The sequence below is a fragment of the Elaeis guineensis genome, chromosome 9, assembly GCF_000442705.2.
Source record: "Elaeis guineensis isolate ETL-2024a chromosome 9, EG11, whole genome shotgun sequence".
Lineage (NCBI taxonomy): Eukaryota > Viridiplantae > Streptophyta > Magnoliopsida > Arecales > Arecaceae > Elaeis > Elaeis guineensis.
The window spans coordinates 11,860,598-11,880,450 of NC_026001.2; the positions used below are offsets into that span (position 1 = coordinate 11,860,598).

At 36.6% G+C, this 19,853-nt stretch overlaps 2 protein-coding genes across 6 annotated transcripts; both read right to left on the reverse strand.

The window, feature by feature from the left end:
• Positions 1-483: 483 nt before the first annotated feature.
• On the reverse strand, positions 484-7,338 carry LOC105051576 (monooxygenase 1). 4 transcript variants are annotated; one of them, XM_019853013.3, is made up of 7 exons: positions 7,130-7,286; positions 6,787-7,002; positions 6,181-6,327; positions 5,983-6,033; positions 3,024-3,192; positions 1,328-1,556; positions 484-1,201 (listed from the first exon to the last, which is right to left on the reverse strand). In XM_019853013.3, exons 3-7 carry the CDS (start codon positions 6,213-6,215, stop codon positions 675-677), a joined length of 1,011 nt encoding a protein of 336 aa, XP_019708572.1. In that variant the 5' UTR covers positions 6,216-6,327; positions 6,787-7,002; positions 7,130-7,286; the 3' UTR covers positions 484-674. The 4 variants fall into 4 exon arrangements, with proteins under 4 accessions (XP_019708572.1, XP_010930386.1, XP_010930387.1 ...); XM_010932084.4 differs by lacking the exon at positions 6,787-7,002 and having other exon boundaries at positions 7,130-7,336; XM_010932085.4 differs by lacking the exons at positions 6,181-6,327; positions 6,787-7,002 and having other exon boundaries at positions 7,130-7,337.
• A 3,589-nt stretch (positions 7,339-10,927) lies between these two features.
• Positions 10,928-19,389, reverse strand: LOC105051574 (monooxygenase 1). Of its 2 annotated transcripts, XM_010932083.4 has the most exons (6): positions 19,100-19,385; positions 14,533-14,679; positions 13,983-14,033; positions 13,298-13,466; positions 12,147-12,375; positions 10,928-11,585 (listed from the first exon to the last, which is right to left on the reverse strand). In XM_010932083.4, exons 1-6 carry the CDS (start codon positions 19,180-19,182, stop codon positions 11,050-11,052), a joined length of 1,215 nt encoding a protein of 404 aa, XP_010930385.2. In that variant the 5' UTR covers positions 19,183-19,385; the 3' UTR covers positions 10,928-11,049. The 2 variants fall into 2 exon arrangements, with proteins under 2 accessions (XP_010930385.2, XP_073099917.1); XM_073243816.1 differs by lacking the exon at positions 14,533-14,679 and having other exon boundaries at positions 19,100-19,389.
• Between the last annotated feature and the right edge of the window lie 464 nt (positions 19,390-19,853).

Consider the following 19,853-nt stretch of genomic DNA (forward strand, 5'->3'; position numbering starts at 1 on the left):
GCTGCTATTTCCTTTTGAGGGCATAACCATGTAACAGACTGTTAGTCAAATACACTCCAAACCTTGAGATATCAGAGATAAACCATCCAAAAACAAGTCAAGATACAAGAGCTAAAAAGAATGCTATCAAGAGTTATGATCCAAGAGTTATGAAATCAAATTTGAACCAGACAAATCATTAATCAGTTCACTACGAACATGATGATAAGTCCACATCCTTTGCAGGTTTTCATTAATATTGGTGCTATAAATGTTGTAATGCCCGTTGTATATGAAGGAACATTATGCTGCCATTTCCTTTTGAGGGCATACCCATGTAACAGACTGTTAGTTAAATCGACTCCAAACCGTGAGATATCAGAGACAAACCATACAAAAACAAGTCAAGATGTAAAAGCTAAAAAGAATGCCATCAAAACTGATGATCCAAGAGTTATGAAATCAAATTCAAACCAGACAAACCATTAATCCATGAACAATTGATGAGTCCAAATCCTTCGAAGTTTTTCACTAATATTGGTGCTATAAATGTTGTAATGCCAATTATAATATACACATGGATTTATTTTAGTACAGCCATTCAAGGGAATGATAATTGAACAAAGTTTGTTTCAATATCATAGTTCTATCTTTTCTGAACATTGATGGGATGAGACAAGCACACAACATTTATCCTAAAGAGAGCCACAATCGTAATTACTGTGGCTAAGCGATCCACTTCTCAGGAAAACAATCAGTATGGCAAGACATACCAGCTTCTTTACCCATGATGATGCCATGATCACTGATCCTGTAAGATAAGACTGAGTAGATAACCTCATTATCCTCAGCCTCCTTTCATTCACATATTTACTCAATGCTCTTCCTATTCTCTTAACCATCTCTCGATCACTGGTTGCACCTTCTGGACCCATTGGCATCTCTTGAACTATGCATCTAGCAAGCACAATTGCATCTTCTAAGCCGGCACTACCTCCTTGGCCGAGGAATGGGCCCATAACATGCATTGCATCCCCTGCAACTGTCATGGTGCGTTGCCAGAAGTTTGCAAAGAACAAGTGCCATGGAGCTCGATACCAGATATGTGTGAGGCTCAATGAACTGCTATCACAATGTTTCACCATTTCAATCACCTCAGTAGGAAATTCTTTTAATGTCTCCAACGTGACTTTTTTTATGAGCTCATGATCCTTCTGGACATCTGAATTTAATTGAAACTTTCAAGAAGTTAGCTCACCTCTAGATTGAGCAACGAAAAGGTTTGCAATGCATGTATATTTAGTGAGACTAATTTTCTGATATGGTTTCTGCGTTAGATATGTATTACCTTGAGAAGGACACAACACACTGACAAACCAATAGACTAGCTTTTCATCAACCGGGACCCTTCCCAAGAGGACACCGTCACCACTCAGCCGGATAAAATGGCTGTCGAAGCTGTGACCATCTGAATAGCTAGTAAAAGCTCGCACAGCAGATATTGGACAAACCTTTGGGGCCTGTAATCCTAATGATTTTGCAACAACTGAATTTGATCCATCACAACCAATTAGGACCTGAAGCAGCATATTTCAGTAAAATTGAAGGGGATAATTATCAATTTGCTTTTCCATGAAAATATGACACTTCAATCTACTGTGAGATCATAGGCTCAAATGCTCACTAACATGACAATTTAAATCGTGTGCTGGGATCATTTAGAGCACCCTGCTGGTAAGACGTGTGTTAATATAATGGTTTCATAAACATTGGACCGATCCTTATTCAAATTTGATTTTCATGTATGATAATTCATTATTATCTATAATGATTTTTAATGCCATCTTTGGAATCAAATTATAAAAATTTCTAGAGATAATTTCTTTTCTTTTGATGTTTATGTTTTGCTAGTTTAAAAATATTTAAGAAAAATTGAAAAGCTAAAAGGGATGGATTGGCATCAAAGGTGTTCCTCACTGATCTAAGAGGATCACCAAAACTCGTTGTAGGCTGGATCAGCCACTTGGGTGAGTTTGCATAGGGTTTGAAGTAAGATTTTCCCCATCTGAGCTGAATTATGTATCAAAACATCTACAGGCTATAAAGTTCATTATACGATTTTTCTTTTCCTTGAAGTGGAAAAACTTTTCAATATATATGACCATACAATGACACTCAATGGGCTTGTTGCACCCTTCTGATGTGTTAGTATAATGATGTTTAGGCCTTGGAAATGGATCAATCAAAGTAAAACAATTCTTTCGAGCAAGAATTTGACTGGACATATCCTCCAAGCTGGTAGGAATTAGATAGCATGATAATAGACTAAGCTGACATAGAAGTAGATATCTAACTCCAGGAAGATATTAGTTTTGATATGATTTTCTATCAGACACTATATCACAAAGCTTCTAACCTCTTTCAACTAGATGAGGAATTTGATCAGAATTTGAGAACTCAAATCTCATGAGTATAATAGAAGCATCATGACTCATCTTTTAATCATATTAATGAAAACAAAAAGGTCTAGAAGCCAACTATTGTCACTATTATTTTATTATTATTTGTGTTGCAAAATTCGAGTTGAACAGATTGAAGTTGCTTCCTTCTCTCTCCAATCAAATCACCTTCTCTAGCCTAAAGTAGCAATTTGGTGGAGATATTCTTAGAGTTCAATTCTTTAACATAGGTGTAATGACTAGATAGAGGAAATCAATCCTTTGTAGTTGTTCAAAACAAAGGAAATTAGATACTCCAGTAGTAGTAACAATTTGGTAAAAATACATCACTTAGATTTTCTTCTTCTTCTTTTTCTGAGAAAAGTTTTAAGAAGTAGGAGAGACTCGTTGATTAGTGATATTGCATAAACCACCTAATAATGAAACAAAGCGTTGAATAGCAAAATTATAGGAGAGTGCAGAAAAATGGTATTTAAGTTAGGAAGGAATGAAGGGAAAATAATTTCATTTAACAGAATTAAGTAATCATGAAATAAATAAAATAGAAAACAGAAAAAATAAAAAACTTGCTGCGGGGAAGATTACTTTAGCTTTAATAGTAGCACCATCATTAGCATATAGAATAGGGAAGGAACTGAGGGGATCTAATTCAACCGCTACAATTTGGCACCCAAAACGAATTGATCCGACAGGCAAATTCTTAGCCAAGCTTTCAATCAGATCGCTCCTTTTCAAGCATCTCAGTGCTTCTTTCCTAGTAACAAAAGGAACCAAAATGTGTGATTAGAAGCAACTTGTGTGCCATTCTCACTAGAGTACTGGTGTCTGAGAATATGAACAAGAATTTCATTATTCTGTGAGCAACTAGCAAGATAATTAAGAACAATTGTATGATTTGCCACTTCATAAAACATCACATCAAAGCTATTGTTATGCCCCAAACCAGCCACAAATGCTGGGCACGTGACATGGCCATGGCTCCATGAATATGCAAGGCCTCAAACCTATTCAACAACTTAATAATAATCGATATAACCTAAACACTATTTTTAAAAGTAAAGTTTATTGTGGCTCCAATAAAAATAACTAAGGTTCAACGAATATCAAGATAACTAATGAAATCTAAAAACTTTACTAATCCATCATGCAAGCAACCTGCAGCCCACAATTTCTCTAATTGTCCTGCTCCTCTAAAATACATTAAAAGAAAGGATGAGAGCTCGATAGCTCAATAAGTATCCCACTACAAACATACACACCAGATATCCTGAATGAAATAATAGATATAAAAACAGCTACTATATACATGAAGAGGCATAGAAAATTCATTAACCATAATGTTGCTAGAATTTATTATTCATAAAAATGAATAGAAAGTGAATTTATCCAGCCCTAAATTATACAAATTTCACAATTGAGACATTAATCCAGAGCAACAAAAGTATCAAATTTTACAATAGGAGAATAAATAAATTTTCATATTTGGACTAAACTATGGTCATGCTTATGCCGCATCAGTGGGTATCAGAAGTATCATGCTTATGCCCAGTGACCGGTTATCGATAATGTCATGCTTACACCCCATGATTGGGTATAAAAGATGTCATGCTTGTGCCCCATGATTGGGTATTGATAGTGTCATATTTAAGCCCAGTAACTGAGCATCAATAAAATATGGTTAGTGCAAACCTTGATTTCAATCCATTCACATTATTACAACCACATCTAGAGCCACACTCAAGCATAATCTAGGCACACATACAACCAAGTTTTATATATCTATGGAAAACAATATTTTGGTTCAGTAGTTACGATCTTTTAGAGACATAAATCAACCCATGACCATATCATATCCAATTCTCATTTCGAGTAAGCATTTTTTTATCCACATACGGGGATGACCGTATTTAATTTCTATACATCACAAAACTGAATTCATGGTTCAATAAGAAGGAGCACAATTTCCAATATAAATGAAATACAGAGTTTCATATAAAGCTAGGTAAGCATGTGAGGAAAACTGTTACTATATGCCGCACACTGCTCTATTACATTGAGCAAATCAACTCAACAACATACCTCAATTAGAAGACCAAGCAAATATCAAGGCCCCAAACTAGCCTATTCCTTGCCAAATAGTTGCTCACCTCTATGAGAGAGAAGAGGAAGCGAGGGTCTTCATGCACTCCCATAGAAAAAGAAGAAAAGAAAGAAAGCACAAATTCTTCTTGGTCATGTACAAGAGTGGAAAGGTTTTTCCATGAGGTGGGTTCATGCAAGGTTTAAAAAAGGGGCATGCTCGACTTGAGAAGGAAAAGGAAAACAAGGGAGATGGAATATGATGAGGAAAAGAAAAGGAAGGGGCAGTGGAATCAGGTCCTGGCGGTTGCTTCTGCCTGCTTGCCCGAATCAAGCGTCGCTCGCCAAAATTGGGCCACACCCAAGCCTGTCCTGCTTGGGCAGGGCCTGGGTCTCAAAGCTACATAGTTCTTTGCTGGCTTGGCTTGCATAATGTATGTACTGCATTAGGCCATGAGATGTTCCAGCAGTTCTCTTAGAAAATATCTTTCAATAAATCAATTTGGTATTCACGTGATTCCATTGCATAGATAAGTGCCTCTGTTACATTATTAGGATTATCTATGGTTGCTTTCAGATCAGGTGAATAATAGGTTAAAGTCATGGTTACTTCTTTACTAGCCCTTTGTGTCATCTTCCTTGGAGGCTACTTATGTTGATTTTTGTTTTGAATCATCCATCATCAACTTTACTGTATCTATGATATGACTGCTCTAGGAAGATTAAAAAGGAGTTTATGGCATATGAAGTATATAAGCTTCTAGTTTTCTTGTGATCGATTGATATAGCATTAACTAATAGCTCTTTAGCTCTTTACGATTACTAAAGATGAGGAATTATTTTGTTACAGTATGATATATCTCTCATTTTTCATCTCAAACCGATGGAAGTTACCAAAATCATTTATGTACTAGAGTGATGGGTGAGGACCACAGCTAAATAACAGCAAACAAAATGAACATGCATTATATACTCTCAATTTACCACATTTTTCCCTTTCAGTTTCAGGTTGCTCAAATTTTACCACCATAAAATCAAATCAAAAACCTTTTTTATTTCCTTTTCCTTTATTTGGTCAATATGTTGATAAACTTGGAGCTCATATCTGATACCATTTTTGTTCCCCTGGAAGAGGGAGGCCAAGACTAATTTAAACAAAACTACATCCAAAAACTATCGGCAATTAAAAAAGTCATCAAACTTTTCTAAGTAAAACCTATGCACGCATGAACATTTATCAAGTGTTAATAAGGTGTTTTTATATGGTAATGCGCCAAACATCTTTGCAGACCCTTTTTAAGCCATCATAAATATGGATATGATTTGAAGTCCATGTTGGTGGCTTATTTTTGCAAGCATGCATAGAGAACTCTGATTATTCTTCCCTCCATTATCACAAAGTTATATCATCAAACCTAGTACTACTTCCAGCATTAGCTGTTAAACAAAAAATTCTTGGATATACCTGCATGAAGTTACTTGCATCTTGTTCTTGTGGAGCCACATATCTCGTATCCTGAAAATAGTTTGGAAAATAAGACCTAATGTTATCTGTATAAAGAAACCTAAAAAGGGAACATATGTCTAATATGTTGATGATCATACTATATTAAGCAAAGTGTTTGTGGGTCTTTTGGGTGTGTTAAAAGACATTGATACATACTCTGTTAGAGGGATAGCTTTTCTCCGTAATTCCATACCAACCCCAAGTTGGTCAAGTGCATGCCAACCATTGATGAAAACACCAATCGCTGCCCCTGAAGTCCGTAGGGTATCGAATTTCTCTAGAACAAGACTGTTTATTCCTTTCCTACATAGTTTCGCATGAAAAATTAGATATAATTTTGACTCTAACTAGTTGCATTAACATAATCCTAGATATTCAATTATTAGTGCAGAAAATGTGTCTGGAGATGATGATGGATTGTTATATATTTTTCGGTCCCTTTCTTCCTTCTCATATATCAGATCGATGAGGGAGTTGTTCCTAGTGTTCTAAAGGAGGAACCAGATTCTTAAGGAATATATAGAATGAAATAGGTGTGTTCATTTTTTATAGTACCATAGCCATAATTTTACACAAGTAATGCAATTATCAAATAGTCATGAGTGAGGGAAAATATCAACCCAAAGACCAAAAAGAAAAAACTGCTAATCAACAAATTAAACTACAAATTGGGAGAAATAGCATTAATCTTTTACTTTGAGAGAAAAGGCAAGGTAGGACCCAACCTAGATCTCATTAAGCAAATTGATATCCATGTCTGACCTTGGGAACCTAAAGGAAAAGAAGTCCTTTGAGAAGGATCAAGGCTCTTCTACACCGATACTTTGGTCCCAAGGTCTGATGCGGATCACAAAATTATGAGATAACATCAGATCAAAAGAAGAGGAGTCAGGTCCAACTGTCACTTTGTGGATGTGCTTGCTTATACTCCAACTAAAACGCAATACTATATCAATGAATCTTCAAGATAGTGAAACACTGCATTGAGAACCTTTTGGTATCAGAAGTAGTGCTTAATAGATCATGCGACACTTCTATTCTGTGAAAAAATCATGGTAAGCACTAAGAAATTAGGAGGAACAATTTCAGAGCAAGGAATTTGTACCGGTGAAGAGCTAAGGCAGTGGCAAGACCACAGATTCCTCCACCCACTATGACAATGTCATGATGCTCCTCCTTTGAGCCCATCTTTCCTTCTCTTTCTCTTCACCTTCCTCCATGGAATGGTATGCTGCAAATATAAGTGGCTTCCACTACCAACCCAATTGCTTCGTCAAAGGAAAAGGAAACAAGAAGACCTAAGTTCTTGGTGGTCAAATATTATATCCTTTTCGCTAAAAATTATTAGATATACCCGCGTATTTGACGTCAGTCGCAGTGGCATGCGTTTGGACTCCGTGGGCTCGTTAAAAATCTGAATTTAAAAATATTATTTCAGTCCAACTACAAAAAAAAAATCACATAAATAAATAAACAGATACTATTAAATAATAGCCACGGTGAGAAAATTATCAAAAATTAATTATTTTTTAATTTTTTAATTATTATATAATAAAACGCAGCGTCTTCAGCGACGTTATAACAGCCGACTAACCGAGCAACATTTTATTAGATGCTCAGTTTTAAGACGCGGGCACACATCACATAGCAGAGGGGCTTCTACCTCTGTTCAAAGGTAGGTAGTTTTGAAATTTTTTAAATATTATTTTTTAAATATTTATTTTTCAATCCATCTTTTTTTTCTTAATTTATTTTTTAAAATACCATAATTTGAATGATGTGATATAGATACGGCGAAACCGCGTATTAAACATACGATTTTTGCTTGAAACTTAGTTTCAAATGATGTAGATAAAAAATTTAAAATTTAAATTTGATTTTTTTTTGTTGCTCCACTCGGAGCACAGATAGAGGGGCACGGACGGTCACCGATGCTCACATAGAGCTGCAGGGGCTCGAGTTCACTGGGGCCGGGGCAGGAAAGGAGAGGAGACGATAGCAAGATGGAGCCACGGAGGGTGCGAGGGGCAATCGCACAGGATGCGGGAGGCACCCGGGGTCAGGGAGAGGAGGGGAGGGGGGTTGGTGGCATCGGACCTGGAAAGGGGAGAAAAGAGGGTTTGGTGATCCTGCGGAGCTAGATGCGGTGTGGATGACTGTGACCTAGACCTCACCAGGCGGCCGCAGATCGGCAAGGGTGGTGGGGGGTTCGTGGCGGGAGGAAGGAAAGGGAAGGGGATCATCGAGGGGTGGCTGGGGGTGTGTGTCACGACGGGAGGAAGGAGAAAAAAGATAAAAAGAAAAAAAATATATATTTGAAGAGAGAGGAGGGAAAAATATATATTATTATTTTATTATTAATAATAATTTGAAGTCATAGAAGAAAAAAATATTAATTTTAAAATAATAATAAAATATTATTTTTTTTAAAATAATATTTTGAAAATAATATTTTTATTATTAATTTAAAAATACTATTTATATAATAACATATTATTTTAAAAAATTTATTTCAAAAAATTAATAATAAAATATTATTTTAAAAAATATTTATTTTAAAATAATAATAAAAATATTATTATAAATTACTATTATTTTATTAATAATAAAATATTATTATTTTTTGATTACTAATAAAATATTATTATTTTATTAACAATAAAATGTTATTTTAGTGATAAAATAATAAAATTATTATTATTATATGATTAATAATATATTATTATTATTATTATTATAAAAAGATAAAAAATAATAATAATAAAATACTATTATTATTCAAGTTATTATTAATAATAAAATAATAATATTTTTTTTCCTTCTCTTCATCTCTCCCGGCCCTTGCGAATCCATGTCTTCTGTCCTTCGCTCGCTTCCCCTCCGTCCTCCATCCATGTTCGTACTAATGGTTAGTACTCCCTCGCTCGTTTGGCTCCGCCACCTGCCCCCTTACTCACCCATGATGCCCCCACCACCATTCCCCAATCGAGGAAGATAGAAAAATCCACGGATCCTCTGCTTACATATTATCTTTTTTATATAATATTTATTTTTTAAAAATAATATTTATTATTATTATTTTCATCTCTTCTCTCTCTCCTACTTTTATTTTTTCAAATATTATTTTTTTATTTTTTAAAAATACTACTTTATTATTATTTAAAAATAATATTTTATTATTATTTTAAAAATAATTTTTTAAAAATAATATTTTATTATTAATTTTTTGAAATAAATTTTTTATTTTAAAATAATATTTTATTATTATTAATAAAATAATAATATTTTTTTTCTCCTCAAATATTTTTTTTTCTTTTTATCTTTTTTTCTCCTTCCCTCCCTCCCGCCATGGCACACCACTACCCAACCCCCACCCCCATCCCTTTCCCTTCCCATCCTCCAGTCGTGGCCTCCCCCCACTGTCCTTGTCGATTTGCAGCCATCCATACCACACCCACCACGGTCTCACCCCATCACTATCCGCACTGCACCTACCATCTACATCGCATCCAGCTCCGCACAACCATCAAACCCCCTCCCCTTCCTCGATTTTAATGCCACCAACCCCCCTCCCTTCCCTTCTCCGAGCTTAGGAGCCTCCCGTGCCTCCCACACCCCATGCGACCGCCCCCCACCCCATCGCCATCCCCTCCCCTTCCTTCTCCCGATCCCGACGAACCCAAGTCTCCATAACTCCGTGCGAGCACCAGCGACCATCCGCATCCTTTGTCCGTGCTCCTCAGTAGAACAAAGCGGAAAAAAAAAATGTGCAAAAAAAAAACCGCATATTGAAATTGAGATTTTAATTTTAAATTTAATATTAATTTTAAATTTTAAATTTTAAATTTTAAATTTTTTATCCACGTCAAACAGAAATCATAGTTTCACCGCATCTACGCCACCTCATCCAAACTATCATATTTTAAGAAATAAATCGGAAAGAGAGGTAGATGGAGAAATAAGTATTTAAAAAATAATATTTAAAAAAAATCGATAGTTCTGCCTCGAATTGAAAGCGCACGAGTTTTCATTAATAGCGTATACATGCGGATTCACACATAAAATTATTATGCGGAAGTAAGTCCGTACAAAAACGGTTATGCGGACATTCACACATCAGTTGTCTTCGAGGGCGGTGACTTTGGCGTCGATTGACGTGGGCATGTCCGCATAAATTTTACGTGGAGCGGATCCCTTCGTGCGTGCATAGGTGATAGGTGACAATAAAAGTCCAACACGGACGAAAATCCGCATCGAAATTCTATGCGGACATCCGTACGCTAGGTTCTCACAAAATTTCCATGCGGAGCGAAGGTTGGCTTCCTCGACAATCCACGTGCGTCGGCCCAGAGTTTGCACGTCTATGCTTGTTTCCGACGACCGTGCTAATCTCCGGCGAGCTCCTCCGCCCTGGCCGCCGTCCTCATGTGCCGCTGCTGCAGAGGGGAAGACGGCTATGCCGAGAGGGGTGAGACGGCTATGCCGAGAGGGGTGAGACGGCAAAGCACGGCGTTTGTTCGATAAAATGCTCGAAAGAGAACATTCTGATACCACAGCGTATAAACCAAATACTGGCTCCATTTATCTCAAAATAAAAGCCTACATTACCTTTTCAAGATCACTGCCAACCTACAATCCAATGGATCAACTTCTCATCAACTGGAATGCTTCATAGAATGCTGCATCTGTTAGAGGAAACAGATAAAACCTCATGCTGCATCGTCAGCAGGAGAAGTGAAACCTCACACCACAACGTGGAATGGTCTTTGGAGCCTCCATAGCCTACCAACCTATGACTATATTTGATCCACACGACCTGAAATACCAGAAATAAAATATCTAATATTTTAAAGGAACAATTAAACTTATATCTAGGAAATCATAGTTCTACCATTTACACCTGTTTACCGTAGCTTTGATGATGCTTTGCTCATTAGTACGAAGAAAGGGATAAGATGCTACGTGATCTGTTTCAAATGCTACATTTCGGTACATAGCAAACAATACAAGTGAATCCTTGAGCCCTTAGAGAGGGCCACAATCATAACGAGTGTAGCTAAGCGAAGCCCCGCCAAAGAAAACAAGTAAAAGTGCAAGGCTCAGAAGTCTCTTAATCTTTGATGATGAAGAGATCAAAATTCCCACTAGCATTGACTGCATGGCCAACTTCAGCACCCTTGGCTTCCGTTCCCTGACGTAATTCTCCAATGCTGTCTCAATTCTCTTCTTGAGCTCTCCGTCACCGACTCTGCCACCCTCCAAGCCCATAGGCATTGCCTGTGCTAAGTTCCTGGCAAGCACCACTGCATCCTCCATGGCCACACAACCACCCTGGCCAAGGAACGGGCCCATCATGTGCATGGCATCCCCTGCAACTGTCATGGTGCCTCTCCTGAAGTTGCCGAACACAAGGTGCCATGGTGATCGGTAACGGATGCGGGTGAGGTTTAGCGAGCTGGGATCACTGCTCTTGACCATCTCGATCATCTCGGCCGGGTAGTCCTTTATTTGCTGCATTGCCAACTCCATGAGAAACTTAGGATCCTTTGGAGCATCTATATCTGGGGGAATGCCATAGCAACAATGTTAGGTCCCAACTATTTAGACAGTTACATTGTCTAGGTGGCTATGGCTACGTAAAGTTTTTAAGATACTATCAGATTTAGAAAAGAATTATAAACACGGAATAGGAAAAAAAAGAATAGAATATTGACATGAGATCAAGGTGTCTAATTATTGCCCTAAGTTGTAATAATATCTTCATGTGCATCTGATATTATTATTCACAATTTCACAGTATAATAAGCACTACGCCAACAGATAATTCTCAAAGATCATAGGTTGAAAACAAACCGGTCACATAATAAAAGGCATAAAGGACTAATTTTGGAGAGAAAAATTTAGCATATGGATGCTAATAAGCAGGAAAATGCCTCGGCTATGACCGGTACTTATTTTCTGCTTGGGGTTTCTGCGTTTGATGATGTGATCTCTAACAAAGTTCTGGCTGCTCCTATTTGGGACTCTGCGGCAGTCATGATAGAGTGGTGCAGCTTTGACAAATTGCAGAACTGAAACTGAGGTAAAGACTCATTTAGATGTCACAAATGTAATGTGCTTACCTCTGTTAGGATATGGCCAATCTACAAACCAATGCACTAGGTTGTCATCGATGGGAATTCTTCCAAAAGCCATATAGCCATCCAGATGCCGAAGAAAACGACTTTTGAGGTTGTGACCATTTGGATAATTCGTAAGACCGCGAATCACACAATTTGGTAGCGAATTTAGGGATCCTAGCCCTAACGACTTAGATATGACTGAGTTTGATCCATCACAGCCAATCAGAACCTGCATTAGCCATTACAAAAGTTGATACGAGTCATTTAAGATGCATACCATGAAACAATTAATTCAATACTTGATTATCAGGTGCACATGATGGATGGTAAAGCCTGGTCAGCTGGGCATTATCACAGTAGGCACACCCCTTCTCTCCTTTGTGGAGGTTCTGCATTTGAGTCTTTAGTGATGCATCCTCAAGTATTTGTATTTAAACAACTTATCTCAACTTATCTCAGTTGGATCTCCACTAAAGACTCAAATGCATCAACCCCCCCCCCCCCCCCCCCCCCTCTCTCTCTTCCTTTTTCTCAAAAAGTGAATGTGGAGCCGAAGCTCCTTCGGGAGAATTTAGAATTGGCAATCATGTTCTCTGTTCAATTAATCATTCCCTTTGTTGAACAAGCTCGTGCCAAGGACAAGTGCTGAAATGAAGCATAAATGCAGCTACATAAGATCCAATTCCCTTTTTTTCATTCTTAGTTCCTTTATCTAGTAATGCGACATGGCCTTCTCAGTTATTTCATCAGTTCCTTGTGTTGACATGGCACAAGCACATGATTCATAAGGGATTGATTGAATCACAACATGCCATGTCAGCACCATATTAGATGTAAAGAGCTAATAGAATAATTTAGCCATGCCATGTAAAATTTTTCTTGTTTATTTGCTGGTTTATGTCCAGGTAGTGCAATCTTTTTCTTCAATTTCTGTCAGTGATAAGAGAAGGATCAAGCACACAAGCAGAATTTGTGCACCCGCCTATGCTCCATTTCTTAACTAGAACATTCTGTCTACATCTAGAGTACTTGAGGGAGAAGACTAACTTATGACCGTCTTTTTTCTGAGAAAGAATTTATGACCATCCTTTTTCTGAGAAATTAATCTATGACCATGTACAGGAAGTCAAGCTTTCAAATTTATCAATCACCTTGGCTTTGATGATGATCCCATCATGAACATAAAGAATAGGGAATGACGTTGATGGATCCCTTTCAACTGCTACAATTTGGCACCCAAGTCGGACCGAGTCAACAGGCAAGTTGTCAAACAACGCTTGAATGAGATCAGTTCTCTTTAAGCACCTGAACTCTTCTATCCTGATACAATAATAAACAAATAAATAAGCAAAACAAAAAGACTAAGCAACATGACAATATGATAGATAGGAGACCATACAATCCAATATGCCTATTTCACATTGCAATCATGTTAGTGATATCTAGGAAACATGATGTTACAACTAGCACTTGAATTTTCTTTTCAAGATTGAGAATTTTTCTTCTTCTTCTACTTCTTGTCTCTTTTTTTTTCCTTTTTTTTTTTTTTTGGTAAGACGACAGTTAGGGAGCTCTAACCCAGTTCATTGACACATAGCTTTTCCTTTTCCTGTTTTAATCCCTTCCCCAGCAAAATTGTAGGACCATCAATAATCATAAAGAAATGATTTAAAAACTACTTTTGCTCAAGCTGGGCAACATCACCCAAAATTTGAAGCCAGATTCACCTCCCAATTGAAGGAGGGGTGCAACCCATGGCTGTACTTCCGTAATGATTTTTGTCACAGCATTTTATATCCAAGAAATCAGATGTTTACTGGAATCTTTCAAACATACCTGGTTGATTTTACTTGCATTGCAGACTTGCGATGCCATACTTCTTGAATCCTGGATAGAATTTACATTGAAAAGAAGTAAAGAGGTGTACAAGTCTTTAAGTGAAAGATATACAGAAGTTGGTTCTTAGAAATTCATTATCAGATTAAAAGTAAACATTATGTCAAGTGCATGGACTACATTCTGGATGTCGTTACAAGTTATGCTGGTGATAAAGGTGGTATTGTGTATCGTGTAATTGAAGCATGGCTGAGTGCCCTAAGATGTACTTTGAGAAAAGGTCCACCTGGATTCTTCTTGTGTATCCCAGAAGGTTGGGGTGTTTCTTGAGGTCAAACTGGTTAAGCAAAAAAGTTGGTTCATACTCATATTCAGGTACAATTTGGGATATGTGGAACATTTTCCTTGTGTCAAATATCATATCCTACCCAATATCTTACCCAAAGTATATTTCTGAAGGAGAACTTGATTTGAAAAGGCAATGAAAGTATACTCCAGAAAAGTAGATCTTTGAAAAAAAGACTTGACCTTAAAAGGCTAGAAAACATACTCTGGAATGGGGATAGTTTTATCCCTAAGCACGGCACCTACACCAAGTCTATCAAGTGCACACCAACCATTCATGAAGACACCAATTGCTGCACCAGTAGCTCGTATTCTATCAGATCTCTCTAATACAAGACTTTTTACTCCTTTCCTGGACAAACAATAAGCAAAATGTAATGTAACAAAGATAGCCTTTTATCATCATTCAAAAATTATATCCAAATCTACATTTCAAAATTAGGTGCTATTAATCAATTAAGGCTTTCATCTACTACCAGATATCAGTTTTGTATCACAATGGGGCACCCACTTATAGAATTGATGTAAAACTTGGCTCTTATTATCTTGGCTTGTATAACCCAATTTTTCTCAAGATCTCAGCTTATATAATATCAGCTGATACAAAATCAATATAACAGCCAAGGTTTTTAATCTTTCTTTCTTCATCTTGATTTACAAGTAGTTTAAAAAACAAATATCCAAAATGAAATCATAAAGACAATTGCAGTGATGCAGTCTTGGATTTATTATGTCAACCAAGAAATCAATATCTTGGTTCTCATATATCAGCTGAAATCTTGGTTCTTTCCAAAATTTCCCCCCACCTTCCAAGTTGAGATGAGCCAAGATCTCGATTCGTAGTATTATCCATCACTCAGCAATATGGTTGATATCTTAGCTTTTAAAAAGAACATGGTAAGGGCATTTATCAAGAAAAGTTCCCTCATTATCTTAGATGGCACGTTAATTAAGGATTTGTCTGGTTCAGGGATAAGAATTGGAATAAGCCTTAACCCTATGAAATGTGTTCAAGGAAGCAGAAACAAGGGAGGAATAGTTATTCCAGTAAAGCATGTCTATTCTTGAAGTAACTAGTATGGAGAGGCTGGAATAAATATACTCCTGCAGTAAGGCCCTCTTTTGCTATTTATTTATGGAAAAAAAAAATTGCCCTCAACCAGAGATAATCAGAAATTTCAGCCAAATATAAACAAGAATAACTCGTGCGATAACTATTTCAGGAGGAGCAACTATTCTTATTCCATGTTTTCTTATTAGTGAACCAAACACAGTCTAAAGGTGTAAATATCTGTTATTTGATTAGACTCCTTAAATTTTCAACAACACACTGTTTCTACATATGAATTATGACCTTTAAGGGAACGGCTACATAGCCCATATCCGTTACCACTTACCAAACTTGTTCTGAATCCAATGTGGCAACCCAAGAATGGTCAATTCCCCCCAAGTCCCACCGAACCCATGGTGAGTTGCACAAAACCACAAATCCCTGTCGTGTCATGTGAGATAGTAAACTAATATGGCAACTCCATAGGGCCACATAACAAGGTTATATTTCATATGATAATATGATGAGTAATTCCACCAACTTCATTACAATGACCAGCCCAGATGGGTCAAAATTGGTGCCTGAAAATCCATTTCCGTGATAGTCAAAATATAAGCCACCCAGGAAAAGGGAAACCTAAAACTCTAATGGACCAACCAAGACATCCCCAATGGAATTATGAGTTACAACTTTTATTAAAATCTAATGTTAAAAATTTCTGACAGTAATAATTTCAGACCTTCTCTTCAATCATAACCACAACATATATGATGGCAGAAAGAAAAAGGGCAATTTATGATTGGAAATAAGCATTGGTGAGACAGACCTCTTTTCTTTCCTTTGTTTTGAGAAAGAGTGTGTGAGAGAGAGAGAGAGAGAGAGAGAGAGAGGAGGGAGAATTTCCATTCAGAATTTCAAGCATAATGATTTCACACTCCCCAAAAGCAAAAGAACAACTACTTCAATCGATTAACACCCTTAAAAAATTGACTGCTGCCTAGTCTTTTAAATATAGGAGGAATAAATATGTCCTACCCCCGATCCGAGATCATAAGTTTAGGGATCATAACAACCGCTACATACTTATGAAGAACTCTCTCCACAAGCATGTAAGGTATCTTATCACGATATTACAAAACAACCGTAGAATAAAATTTAAATAATTAATGTTCAATTTTATTTCAAATAACTAAATCAAATGTTTTACAAAATAAAATTTCATAGTCTTGCATCAAATTTCAATAAATCCTAATCTAAAACAAAATGTCAAAGTCTGCATCTAATTCACTCTCCCATATAGAACTCTTAAATCAAACTAGATCTCTGAATACGTAAAAACAGTAAAATAGAATAATAAACTAGACATCCCAGTAAGTAATATACACTTTAGCTAGATAAATTCAACAATAATAATATACTAAAAATAAGCATGCAATATGCATCAATTCAAAACACACAACACTAATAAACCCATGCAAATTCAGTCTTTTCAAAATTTATGTCCAAATTCATAAATCGATTTCCTTCAAAATATCACGTTCGTCTCAACGACCATGAACTAAATCAAAGTACCACTATATAACCTCTAATGACAAAGTATCAAAGTACCAGTACACAATCCCCACTAGCAAGATATCGAAATATCGGTATATAATCCTCAATGGCAGAGTATCAAAGTACCGACGCACATCAAAGTACCGGTGCACAACTTTCACTGACAGGATATCGAAATACCACCATATAACCCCCACTTACAGGGTATCGAAGTGCCAGCGCACAACCCTCACTAGCAGGGTATCGAAATACTAGCGTTTAACCCCCACTGGCGGGGTTCGAAACATAGTCAAGATGCGAGTCGAAATCCATATAAGATCAAACACAAATTCACATTTTAATTCGAAAAATCATAAACCAGACGGCATCAAAATCAAAAGATATAATCGATATTAAAATTAATATGATCAATCACAAATCATTTAACATATCGGAAAAAAAGACATATTCAGTAATCCAAAATATAATGCATCAAATTTATAAACCATGAATAATTCAAGATAGAAAATATTTTATAATTTGTTAATGAATCTAGAAAAAAAGTTGCATTACTTACATCACATGTACTCCAACGAATTCACATAATTTCAAAAATTTATCTTTCAAAACCTAATAACCAAAATCATATTTTTATTAAATCATCATAATTATTTTCAAAATAAAAATCCTAAATCTTCATAAGGCTAGCTGGCTATACGGTAGCACCCAACATTCAGTCGGTCTAATCTAAGGCATCAAATCGATCCACTATAAGTCAAGGATCAAGATAGGATAATATGATATAATCGACATTGAAATCTTATGATGCATGGCCTGATTAAGGTGAGGATCGACAAACTATCTGACAGTCAACGGATTAGATCCCCTCATGAGGATCTATCAGGACTATTAGAGGGTTTTTCTAAAAATCTAGAAAATCTTAGAAGAGAAGCACCATCTGAAAAGATACACTTTCAGAGAGAAAAATTTGTAGAGAAAGAAAGTATTATTTTTCTAGAGAGAAACTAGAGAGAGAAAGTCAGACTTTCTCGAGAAATAAAGTGGACGCCTAGAAAGAGAGAAGGGAAAGAGAGAGAGAAGAGAGAGAATCTCTCTATTTTCTTTTTCTTTTTTTTCTTCCCTTTTCTTATCTTCTTTTTCGTTTTTTTTTTTTTTTTACTCGGAACAGAGGACCCGCGCGTCCTCTTTTTGTTCCTTTTCTTTCACGGAACAGGGGAGCTCTTGCTCCCCTTGTTTGCGGGCTAGAACAGTCTCCCCCCCCCCGCCGGCAACCTTCATGACCAGAAAACCAGGCCACGCCGGCGACAACCGACGACGGAAAAAATCAAAACAACATGGAGAAAACAGGGTATTCGGAAAACAGTGATTTTTCGAGTGATTTTCGACAAATAAATTCAGCAAGAACTTAAGCTTAAATCTTATGGAAGAACAAGGGAAAGATGCTTAAAAAGATTAGTTGGTTTTGGATGAGATTTTATCTAATTTTTGGCAGCCAAAGTGCGTTTAAACCACCGGTAAACAGGAAGAAAAGAGAGAAGAACCAAGCGGTTAAACGGTGATTTTTTTTTTTTTTGGTGATTTTCGGTGAAGAAAAATCAATAGTTTGAGGGCCTTTAAATAGGATCTCTCCTAGAAGAATTTGAGTTCGATTTTAACTCGGATTCTCGAATGTTTTCGGGTTTTCCAATCGGAAGAGAACTCCTTCGGGAGTTCTCCATGTGTTTCATGCGATCCAGCTTTCCTAGCACGTGCTAGCCTTTTTTTTTTTTTTTTTTGAAACCTGCTTTAAGATGCGTCTAGGTGGGGTTGGGGTATCACGAAATATATTCATCATTTTGATGTAATTGGTTGCTAATTTGCCAAAATTCAAATGCAATAAACCCCTTTTCTCCATGATTACTATAAAGTCTTCTGTCTATCGTTAATCCTGTATCACAGAATCCATCCCCATTAAATTCAAACTCATAACCCGACCAAATTTGTTTTTGATTATAATGAAGCTAGGATATTGGCTTTGGTTGTTCCACCAACTCATAGTACAAAGGGGCACAAAACTACTGGGAATCACTTGAATAGTGAGCGATCTACAGACACAAATCTATGGAATCGGACGAGTCTCAAAGAAGGGAAAAATAAGAGGAAACAATGAATGAAAAGAAGGAGAGACCTGTGAAGAGCCAGAGCGGTGGCGAGCCCGCAGATTCCTCCACCCACGATCACTACGTCGTGATGTTCCTTTCCGCTCCTCATGCCTCCTCTTCGCTTCCTTGCTCTCCCTCTCTCTCTCACATGCAAACGCGTTCCACGCCTTGTTGACAAATGCTCTCCGGTAGGATTGATTTTGCATTTTTTTTATGTAAAAATAAAGATTGGTAGCGGCTATTTTTTAGGATTTGAAATTTTTTTTATTCAAAAGAAATTTGGATCGTCTCTTGGGTGTTTGTCTTCTAGCTACGGCTGTTTTTTCTCGGTGGTGGGATGAGGTGGGTAAAGAATAAAGATAAGTGGGTAAGGAATAAGCTTGCACGTGCCACGATAGCCCAGCATGGACGTTAACAAGACAGGAAAGGTGGTGGAGTCATGGGAAAATTCTCTCTCACAGTCTGTTTTAACAAGATGATGTATGCATTTTTTTTTTTATATATATATATAGCGTTTCTATACGACCACTTGTAACAATAATAACAATATTAGATATAAAAATAAAAATATATAATAATAAATTTTAAAAATATGCTCTAAAATCTTACATATCTTAAAAATTTTATGAGAATCTCAAAAATATTCTATGTTAATATTTTAATAAAAAATATATAATAATAAATTATAAAAATATACGAAGTGATAATCGAATCGGATCGGATCATAAACTGATCAGATTAATGTGGATCAGATCAGAAAATCATCAACCTAAATTTGAT